We start from the raw sequence: 12,021 nt of genomic DNA on the forward strand, positions 1-12,021 counted from the left end.
TTACGCTGTAGAGAGAGAGCAAGAGAGGGAGTGAGGGGTGTGTGAGAGAGCGAGAGGGAGCGAGGTGCATCAGGTCCCCAGCAGTGGAGGAGGCCAGCCTCTCATCTCAGCACAATAGGAGCCTGTGTATTGGATTACTGATGTGGGGGAGCGGTGCAGTAAGACGAGAGGGAGACAGAAAAATGAAAACAGAGTTTAAAATGTTCTTTAAATCTCCCGAGCCCCCAATGTTCCCCCCAAAAACCAAACTTAAATTAATTGTATTTTTTTTTTAACAGAGAAAGTCATCAGAGAGAGAGAAATTTGACTTGAGAGTGAGAGAGAGAGAGGGAGAGAAAGAGAGAGACAGAGAGAAAGGGGGAAATGTGCGTTGCGTGACAGACATGAAGATATTTTTAATGGATATTGGAGTATTGGATTTATGTATTCCGTGATGTTTTTACGGGTATGCTCAGTGCTCATTGAATTTAACAAGACCAGTGGGCCGCTCAACCAGGAACTCCCTGCCTCTCTGTAATCCAAGTTCTTAGTCACGAAGAAAAAAACTACTCCTGATCACACTGAGCCAGAGACTTAGGTTCGTCAGCCTTTCTATTTGGTTGATCTCCTAGAGCATTTTCAAAAAATACTCCTGAAACTGGGTGATTTGTATTTTATTTTGTATGAACTTTTATTTAATCAGGGGAACCCAATTGAGACCAATGTCTCATTTACAAGGGTGCTCCGAAAAAGTCCATCAATACAACAAAAAGAAATAAAAACTACAAGACAGCTAAAAATACATTACATCCGGTTATTGCTACAAGTTACAATAATCAATTGAAACAAATGCACAATTCAGTGAACTCATTTAATAGCAGTTTTAAACTAACTAGAGTTTTAAACTACCCTATCGGCACCAGGGAATCCAGGTGTCATTTGTTTTGTAAGGTATTCCATAACTGTGGTGCGTTAAATCTAAAGATGGATTCACTAAACTTTGAGAAGACAAGCGGGACCTTAAGAGTTAATCCACCCTGCGAACGGGTTTGGTATCAAAATGTTGTTATATTTCCACAGAGAAAGGAGGTATGTTAGAAGCTTGTGGAGCCAAGCTTTGTAAACAAGAAGGGAGTAATGAAGTGGGTATGCAGGATTTTTGTGAGGTCCAGCTGACCTTCTTATACAGGATGCAGTGATGAGTATTAAAACTGTCACCTGTAATAAAGCCAAGGGCGCTATGGTAGACGGCATCCAAAGGTTTAACTATCACCATAGTCAAGAACTGGCAGAAACATGTACAGTACAATCTGCTTCCTGCTGTTCATGGAGAGGCAAGAGCTATTTCCAAAAATGAAACTTTAATTAAAGCTGCAATATGTAACTTTTTGGTTATAGAGTTATAGATCTGTCATTCTCGTTAAAAGCAAGTGTAAAACGGTAGAGCTGTTCTATGTGCACTATTTCTATACTTCACATTCTTAATTTTTGTTTTAGCGTCTTTTACATCAGTTTCAAAACAGCTGAAACTACTATATTTTTGGATATGGAGCTGTTTAGATGGTACAATTATTCTCTCCACTATACTTGCTTGTTTTGTCACAAACTGAAATTAGGCGAATTATAATTTTTCTACATAGTGCACCTTTAAATCTTTGCTTTTTAACTAGCTCATCAGGATGTTTTTTAGGTGTTAGATCTTAATCAATCTAAACGTCCAGATCTTTATTGGCGGTAACCCGCTCGATTTGAGAAACAATCAATGAGTGAATATGTAGCCCATCTGACATATTTTTTGTTTGGCCTGCATTAAGTACAAGTTTTAAATCAACATTGCCTTCATGTAATGTAACAAAATCAGCATGGTCAACAGTCAGTGCAATGGCATACATAACCATATCATCTGCATACAGATTAATATGAAGGGATTTAATACATAGACCAATATTATTTATATGAATAGTAAAGAGAAGAGGACCAAAATCTACCCCTGTGGTGCACCTTTCCTAATATCAAGGAAACTAGACTTGACACCATCAGAAAGCACACATTGTGTCCTGTTTGTCAAATACAGTGTCGGTCTTAAACCATTTGCAAACCATGGTAAGCCATTTGGGGCGGCAGGGTAGCCTAGTGGTTAGAGCGTTGGACTAGTAACCGAAAGTTAAAGTTCATATCCCCGAGCTGACAAGGTACAAATCTGTCATTCTCCCCCTGAACAGGCAGTTAAACCCACTGTTCCTAGGCTGTCATTGAAAATAAGAATCTGTTCTTAACTGACTTGCCTGGTTAAATAAAGGTGAAATAAAGGTGAAATAAAGGTGAAATAAAAAAATATTTGCAAGACTCCTTATCCAGGCCCATTTCAGACAGCATTTGAATGTGTAGGGAATGGTCAATGGTGTCGAATGCCTCGGAAAGATCTAGAAATAAGGCAGCACAATGTTTTTTATGATCTAGGCAATGTAACAGCATCTAAAACAAGCATAGTGTCTGAAACCGTGCATGTTTAGAATAGAGTGAGAAGTTTAAAAAGTTCTTAGCTGGGATTTGGTCAGGGATTCTAATAGCTTGGCTAGGCAAGATAACTTGGAGATTGGGCAGTAATTATCTAAGTCAGAAGGATCTCCATGCGTGTGTAGGGGGAGGACATGTGCCATCTTCCAAATCTAAGGGATAAACCCAGTATCAATTGTTAAGTTAAAAATATAGGTTCAACAATAAGTGGGGCTGAAAGCTGTAGTAGATCATGTGAATCAGCTCCTGTGGATTTTTTTTTACATTGATCATTAGCAATGTATTTAATACATCATATACAATACCAGTCAAACGTTTGGACACACCTACTTATTCAAAGGTTTTTCTTTATTTTTTAAAAACTATTTTCTACATTGTAGAATAATAGTGAAGACATCATAACTATGAAATAACACATATGGAATAATGTAGTAACCAAAAAAGTGTTGATCAAATCAAAATATATTCTATATGTGAGATTCTTCAAAGTAGCCACCCTTTGCCTTGATGACAGCTTTGCACACTCTTGGCATTCTCCCAACCAGCTTCATGAGGTAGTCACTTGAAATGCACTTCAATTAACAGGTGTGCCTTGTTAAAAGTTCATTTGTGGAATTTCTTTCCTTCTAATGCGTTTGAGCCAATCAGTTGTTTTGTGCCAAGGTAGGGGTGGTATACAGAAGATAGCCCTAATTGGTAATAAAACAAGTCCATATTAACAGCTCAGATAATCAAAGAGAAGCGGCAGTCCATTACTGACATGAAGGTCAGTCAATCTAGAAAATGTCAAGAACTTTGAACATTTCTTCAAGTGCAGTCACAAAAACCATCGAGCGCTATGATGAAACTGGCTCTCATGAGGGCCGCCACAAGAAAGGATGACCCAGAGTTACCTCTGCTGCAGAGGGTAAGTTCATTAGAGTTACCAGCCTAAGAAATTGCAGCCCAAATAAATGCTTCACAGAGTTCAAGTAACAGACACATCTCAACATCAACTGTTCAGAGGAGACCACGTGAATCAGGCCTTCATGGTTGAATTGCTGCAAAGGAACTACTACTAAAAGGACACCAATAAGAAGAAGAGACTTACTTGGGTCAAGAAAGCAATAAGCATTAGACCGGTGCAAATCTGTCCTTTGGTTTGATGATTCCAAATTTGAGATTTCTTGCTCACAACCGCTCTGTCTTTGTGAGAAGCAGAGTAGGTGAACAGATGATCTCCGCATGTGTGGTTTCAACCGTGAGCTTGGAGGAGAAGGTGTGATGGTTAGGGCTCCCGAGTGGCACAGTGGCCTAAGGCACTGCATCTTAGTGCTAGAGGCGTCACTACAGATCCTGGTTAGATCCCAGGCTGTATCACAACCGGCCATGATCGGGAAACCCATAGGGCGGTGCACAATTTGCCCAGTGTTGTCTGGGGTAGGGTTTGGCTGGGGTAGGCCGTCATTGTAAATAAGAATTTGTTCTTAACTGACTTGCCTAGTTAAATAAAAAAAAATGTAAATGGTGTGCTGGTGACACTGTTGTTGATTTATTTAGAATTCAAGGCACACTTAACCAGCATGGTTACCACAGCATTGTGCAGTGATACCCCATTCCATCTGGTTTGCTCTTAGTGGGACTATAATTTGTTTTTCAACAGGACAATGACCCAACACATCTCCAGGCTGTGTAAGTGCTAGTGATGGAGTGCTGCATCAGATGACCTGGCCTCCACAATCACCTGATCTCAACCCAACTGAGATGGTTTTGGACGAGTTAGAGTGATGGAAAAACAGCCAACAAGTGCTCAGCATATGTGACTGACCGGCTCAAATGTAGCAACATTTGAAATGGTGTTTTTTACACTGGATAAAAGTAGAAACTCAGAGCTACAAAATGTTATACCATACAGTACAGTTTAGGAACAATTGATTACAAGTTGATAAACTTGTAAACTCACTTGTGAGAAAATGGCCTTTGATTGTTTTGGTAGTACTATTGAAGAGCCCTTTGTCGACACCCATTCAGCATCGTTCACACCCCTTCATGTTTTAGCCCCACCCATCTCTTTAAGGGTTGATCCGAATGTACTAACAGCAGTGAAGTACCCAAGCTAACTTGCTAGCTACTTCCAGACATCTAAGTGAGAGAGAACAGTTCACTGAGCATTACTCGCCCTATCAGAGCTGGTCAGGCTGTTATGTTATCCAGAGTGTTGGTGACTGCAACTGTGCTGTCAGATTGTCAGTTCGTAAATTCAGAGCGTTTCGCATTCAGAGCGCACACCAGACCCTCTGGCCGATGTTTACTGATGTTTACTGACACCGGCCATATTCAGTGGGTATAGAGCTTTCGCAAATTCATCCGTTATTCTCCGCCCTCTAGCACACTCAGACGAGAGTGCTCTGAAATCAGAGTAGATGGCCAGACTGAATTTACGAACGCACCCGAAATGGTTACTTGCATAGTGGAGTCTTTTGTTAGGACATGTAGCTAGCTAGCTAGGTACGTAAACAATGAACCATAATCACAACTCATGATGTTACTACCCTTTATGAATCTGCAGGTAGCTAACCAACCAGGTTCAATGTTAGCTAGCTAACATTAGGCTATAGTTAGCGAAGCAAATGGCTCTGAGATACGAATAATAAGGTTATACACGTAACGTTATCTAGTGAGCCAGCCAGTTAATGTTAGCTAGCTAGCTAGCTAGCTAGGTAAGTAAACAATGAACCATAATCACAACTCATGACTTTACTATCCTGCATGAATCTGCAGGTAGCTAACCAACCAGGTTCAATGTTAGCTAGCTAACATTAGGCAATAGCTAGCCAAGCAAATGGCTCTTTCCGTCCTAATTAGAAAGGTGTAATATCTGAAAATGTAGCTAGCTTGACTCTCTTACCCACATTCATGGTTGGATGCGTCTCCTGTCGGATGCCATGGTTGCCCTTAGTTTGAGATGTAATCTGGAGACGGTTGTTTTGTCCATCTCCTTAGCTATCATACTAAACTTCCACTGTTATCAAAACCCAGTCCTCCAGAAAGTTGAGAGCAATACTTATGCAGTTTTAATACACGATACATTTAAAAAAAGCAGTGTTAGACAGGATTACCTAGACATACTGACCAGCTCAAATTGACAGAAGCGTGCTATATGGCAGACCAATCCAAACTCATCTCTCGGCATATCCAGCCCACACATTATCTCAGCCAATCATGGCTAGTGGGAAGGTTGCTGACTCTTTCTTTGGCTACACCAACTAAGCTCAGAATTGAACACTTTTATTCATATTTTACAGATGGCATACACATTTGTTATTAAGGCACATGAAAGTTCACATGTTCTAAAAGGCATTTCTACCCAAAAATGCATTTTGATAAAAAAAAAAGTTTACGTTCAAACGGCTCTCCTGAGAGGTAGTGACCCGCGACATACGCCTAGTTTCCTGAAACGGGTCACATATGTGGGCACTCCTTCAAGGCTTTTGGAAAAGCATTCCAGGTGTGGCTGGTTGAGAGAATGCCAAGAGTGTGCAAAAGCTGTCACCAAGGCAAAGAGTGGTGACATTGAGAATCTAAAATATTTGGATTTGTTTCAAAACTTTTTTGGTTACCACATGATTCCATATGTGCTATTTTTGATTTCTTCACAATTTTTCTACAATGTAGAAAATACTAAAAATAAAGAAAACCCTTGAATGAGTAGATGTGTCCAAACTTTTGACTGGTACTGTACATCAAATGGTTGAAATGAAAATAAAGTACACTGCATTCGAAAAGTATTCAGACTCCTTGACTTTTTCCACATTGTTACGTTACAGCCTCATTCTATTTTTTATTTTATTTTCCTCATCAATCTACACACAATACCCCATAATGACAAAGCACAAACAGGTTTATAGAAACAGTTGCAAATGTATAAAAAAAAAAGAAATATCACATTTAAATAATTATTGAGACCCTTCACTGAGTACTTTATTGAAGCACCTTTGGCAGCGATTACAGCCTTGAATCTTCTTGGGTATGAGGCTACAAGCTTGGCACATCTGTTCTTGCAGAGCTTCTCCCATTCTTCTCTGCAGATTCTCTCAAGCTCTGTCAGGTTGGATGGAGAGTGTCGCTGCACAGCTATTTTCAGGTCTCTCCGGAGATGTTCGATCGGGTTCAAGTCTGGGCTCTGGCTGGGCCACTCAAGGACATTCAGAGACTTGTCCCAAAGCCACTCCTGCATTGTCTTTTGTGTGCTTAGGGCCATTGCCCAGTTGGAAGTTGAACCATGGCCCCAGTCTGAGGTCTTGTGCGCCCTGGAGCAGAGATCTCTCTGTACGTTGCTACATTTATCTTTCCCTCTATACCAACTAGTCTCCCAGTCCCTGCCGCTGAACAACATCCCCACAGCATGATACTGCCATCATCATGCTTCACCGTAGGGATGCTGCCAGGTTTCCTTCAGACGTGATGCTTGGCAGTCAGGCCAAAGAGTTCAATCTTGGTTTCATCAGACCAGAGAATCTTGGTTCTCATGTTCTGAGAGTCCTTTAGGTGCCTTTTGGCAAACTTCAAGCGGGCTTTCATGTGCGTTTTACTGAGGAGTGGCTTCCGTCTGGCCACTCTACCATAAAGGCCTGATTGGTGGAGTGCTGCAGAGATGGTTGTCCTTCTGCTAGGTTCTCCCATCTTCACAGAGGAACTCTGGATCTCTGTCAGAGTGACCATCGGCCTTGACCACCGGGTCTTAGTCACCTCCCTGACCAAGACCCTTTTCTCCCGCTTTCTCAGTTTGGCCAGGCGGCCAACTCTAAGAAGGGTCTTGGTGGTTCCAAACGTCTTCCATTTCAGAATGATGGAGGCCACTGTATTCTTGGGGACCAGCAATGCTGCAGAAATGTTTTGATACCCTTCCCAGATCTATGCCTAGACACAATCCTGTCGCTGAGATCTACGGACAATTCCTTCGACCTCATTGCTTGGTTTTTGCTCTGACATGCACTGTGGAACCTTTTATAGACAGATATGTGTGCCTTTCCAAATCATGTCCAATCAATTGAATTTAGGTGGACTCCAGTCAAGTTGTAGAAACATCTGATGATCAATAGAAACAGGATGCACCTGGGTCTGAATAATTACACTACCGTTCAAATGTTTGGGGTCACTTAGAAATGTCCTTGTTTTTGAAAGAAAGCTAATTTTTTGTCCATTAAAATAACATCAAATTGATCAGAAATACAGTGTAGACAATGTTAATGTTGCAAATGACTATTGTAGCTGGAAATGGTTGATTTTTAATGGAATATCTACATAGGCGTACAGAGGCCCATTAACAGCAACCATCACTCCTGTGTTCCAATGGCACGTTGTGTTAGCTAATCCAAGTTTATAATTTTGAAAGCCTAATTGATCATTAGAAAACCCTTTTGCAATTATGTTAGCACAGCTGAAAACTGTTGTCCTGATTAAAGAAGTAATACAACTGGCCTTCTTTAGACTAGTTGAGTATCTGGAGCATCAGCATTTGTGGGTTCGATTACAGGCTCAAAATGGCCAGAAACAAATAACTTTCCTCTGAAACGTGTCAGTCTATTTTTGTTCTGAGAAATGAAGGCTATTCCATGAGAGAAATTGCCAAGAAACATCGTACAATGCTATGTACTACTCCCTTCACAGGACATCGCAAACTGGCTCTAACTAGAATAGAAAAAGGAGTGGGAGGCCCCGGTGCACAACTGAGCAAGAGGACAAGTACAATAGTGTCTAGTTTGAGAAACAGACACCCCACAAGTCCTCAACTGGCAGCTTCATTAAATAGTACCCGCAAAACACCAGTCTCAACGTCAACAGTGAAGAGGCGACTCCGGGATGCTGGTCAGAGTTCCTCTGTCCAGTGTTTGTGTTATTTTCCCCATCTTAATCTTTTCTTTTTATTGTCCAGTCTGAGATAGTGCTTTTTCTTTGCAACTCTGCCTAGAAGGCCAGCATCCCGGAGTCGCCTCTTCATTGTTGACGTTGAGACTGGTGTTAGAATAATATCTGTGTTAGATTAATATCTAAGAGAGTCTTTATAGTTGAGGCGAGTAGTTATCAGCTGAGTTAGATTTAGCTCAATACAAATATCTTTCAGCCGATCAGATACTGGCCTCAACCAATCCAGAATAAGACCACCCACTGTTAATTAATCGGATTTAGCATAGTTAGACAGCAGGTCAGACAATTTGTTAATGGCACATAAGGAGGCCAAAGGAGGGTGATAAATTACCGCTAGCATCAGATGGGCATTATTACCAAGGGCCACATTTAAGACAAGACATTCAAATTACTTAGGGACAGAGGGTGTAATGGATACAGAAACATTTAAGGTGCTCTTTATGTATATGGCGACACCCCCTCCTCTGCCAACTCTGTCAGATCTAAAAACATTATAATCAATCAGAGACAAATCAGAGTCTGGCGTAGACTTCTTTAGCCGAGGTTCAGTTATAACCATGTCCACCTTCGTTTGAGAAGCCAGAGTTACAATAAAATAGATTTTCTAAATACAATTTCTGGCATTTACGTGAATTAGTCCAATGCCGCAGGTGTGGGATTTCAGATCAGAGGGAGTTTCAAATACGTACATGCCATGTTTAGCAAGTACATTTAGAAAATATTAGAACATCTCATGTGGTAGGCTTGAATTGGAATAGATACAGTACAATATTGCCTAGAACTGAACCATTAGGACGTGGATTAAAACAAGAGTCAATGAGGGTTACCTGTTGCGGGCAAGGACTGATATCCCGTCATTTTTGTAGTACCTCTTCGATATTAGCAGTCAGCATCCTAGTTCCTCTCCTGTTCGGGTGCAACCTGTCCCCTTTTAAGAGCTGAGGATGTTCCCAAAATAAATTGAAATTGTCAATAATATCCAACGCTCTTTCGGGTCAGAGTTTAGACTTCATCAAAGAGTCCAACGAAAAAAGACGGGAGAAACTATCAACTCCAAGATCATGGTTAAGAATAGGACAAGAAAAGATAATCCGCTTGCCGGTAGCCAATAGCCCTCAAGTATTTGAAATTCCGTCTCAACTCCCAACACTCTCCTCCACTATTCACATCAAAACGGGATGGACAAAGAGGCTTAATCCACTCTATCTGTTGGCTGTCACACTGCTGGGGCTAAAGCCTAATCAAGGAGACAACTAGGTCATCAAGGATCAAAGCTATGGGAGAGACGCTTTAGTGAAGTTTATGATCTGTTAATTGACTGCAGAGGGAAGAGGGGCTCAGTGATGGTGTTGATAGTGGTGGTGGTGTTCAGTATGATGAGGAAGGAAGTCATTCTGAAATACACTGAAGGGACCTTGTGATAAATGTTCTCTAGCTAAATGTTCTCTACCTGTGTTCCCGGTAGAATAACCGTAGAAAGGCTTCTACATTGAAACCAAAAGGTACTACCTAGAACCAAAAAGGGTTCTTCAAAAGGTTATCTCATGGGGACAGCTGAAGAACCCTTTAACGTTCTAGATAGTACCTTTTGTTCTAAGAGTGTACCGAAGACTATCATACACTAGTACTCTCTGACTGAAAATGCTACTGCAGTGGTGTGGTGCCTCATTAAGATAATATGGAGTAAAAAAAAACGTTTTTATTAAAGAATTTTGAACTCAAGCTGAGCCATGATTGAATGTTAATAAATAATCTAAATACAGATTGTGCTCTGTTTTATAGGAGAGCTGGAGATTCTCTATGACGGTACAGAGTGGCAGACACGTTCTCGCCAGGCACTTCCTGTGGGCATCACATGGGGTCCTTTCGAGGGGAAGATCGAAATGACCACAGCAGGAAGTTACATGGTAGGCTACTCAATAATGAACACTGTTTATGTTCTGGAGATGTGATATGAACGATATGATAACTATATTTGGATGGGTCCAAATATACAATGCATATTGTAAAGATCTTCCCAATGACATGAAACATTTCCATATTTTCACAAACTATACTGAACAGAAATATAAATGCAAAATCTAAAGTGTTGGTCCCATGTTTCAGGAGCTGAAATAAAAGATCCCAGAAATGTTCCATACGCACGAAAAGCTTATTTCTCAAAAATGTTGTGCACAAATTTGTTTACATCCCTGTTAGTAAGCATTTCTCCTTTGCCAAGATAATCCATCCACCTGGGATGGAGGGGGTGGCATATCAAGAAGCTGATTAAACAGCATGATCATTACACAGGTGACTAAAGTAATACTGTGACACTAGAGGGACAGAGATGGCGGACTGAAGATGGCGGTGCAAAAAGCCTCATGAGAAATTGCAATATTCAATATCTAAAACTGACTAAATAGTAGTACTATACTGATCTATGTACTTGTGGGCAATAGCATTCAAGCTGGATAATAACTCACCAAAAAGGCTAGAGAAGTTTATTGATACATATTACGAACACCAAAGCAAAAAGCATGTTGGGAGAGGAAACGAAAAAAACAGAGAATCAAACTCCAAGAGAAAACGACGAGATTCCTCGACAGACACCTATGATTTATGCTTTTCACCACCCGGTACGGTAAGAGTTGAAACCAACCTGCTAAAATCAATAAATGATAAGTTGGGCGTACTTGAACTTGTCAGTAAAGCGACGAAGGCGAGCCTCGAAATGAGTGATGAAAAAGCTGTGACAATGTAGAAAGAAACCAACAAGCTTAAAGGTCAATACTATTGAAACGGACATTAAAGAACATAAAGAGGAGAGCATGTTTCTGAGAGAAGCCTTACTTGGAATACAGACTCGATCCATGCAAGAATATCTGGTATTGGGTGAAGATCCTGAAAGTGTGTTGAAATAATTCCTTTTTAAAGCCCTACAGATCCCAGGCGATACTGTCAACAAAATCAAACTCGAACAAGTACCCCATTTTGGACAGCGATATGAGTGCCCAATCGTTGCCAAATTTGCATTCTTTAAACGTAAAATAATGGTTAAAAGCCTGGGCAAAAGACTCGCTGGCATGAAAATAAGAATGAATGATCAGTTCTGGAGGAACTTTCAGAATGAAGCAAAGTTCTGTACCCATTCTTCAAGGTGAATAGACTTGAAGGGAAACGTGTAGCTCTCGTAGTCGATAAACTGTACACTGATAATCAACTTTTCCGAGACACCAATCACTTCTCCATGGCTATTCTAAATAATGCAAAGTTTCCATAGAGGATTCAAATAATGGAACACCCAATATTATCCATGGTCGGGATTGTAAAAAAAACAACAACTGAAAAACAGTCAAATACAACAATTGATACAAAAATAAACTACAAATACACTATACCATTCAAGATAGGGAATGTTGTAAAAATAATTATTATTCAACATTCTATTCTTAGTATTTATAAATAGATTTAAAAAAAAACAGCATTAGAAGAAAGGATAATTATTAAATAATGCATCTTCATATATGAGGAACTGAAACACAAAAGTACTAAAAGCCAGAAATGAGGTAGGAATCAACATGGTAGGGATAAAAACACAGCAAACAGAGGGCATAGAAGGCACCGTATGTGGGTATG

The 12,021-nt window shown here is 40.4% G+C and overlaps 1 protein-coding gene across 1 annotated transcript in view; it reads left to right on the forward strand.

Annotated features, from left to right (window-relative positions):
* LOC139372301 (zinc finger protein ZFPM2-like) overlaps window positions 1-12,021 on the forward strand; it is a 92,380-nt gene that overhangs the window by 13,528 nt on the left and 66,831 nt on the right. The window contains exon 4 of the mRNA XM_071112038.1: window positions 10,186-10,310. Within this exon, the coding sequence (XP_070968139.1) occupies window positions 10,186-10,310 (125 nt within the window). The remainder of the gene's footprint in view (window positions 1-10,185; window positions 10,311-12,021) is intronic.

The sequence above is a fragment of the Oncorhynchus clarkii genome, chromosome 18, assembly GCF_045791955.1.
Source record: "Oncorhynchus clarkii lewisi isolate Uvic-CL-2024 chromosome 18, UVic_Ocla_1.0, whole genome shotgun sequence".
In the NCBI taxonomy this organism is placed as follows: Eukaryota; Metazoa; Chordata; class Actinopteri; order Salmoniformes; family Salmonidae; genus Oncorhynchus; species Oncorhynchus clarkii.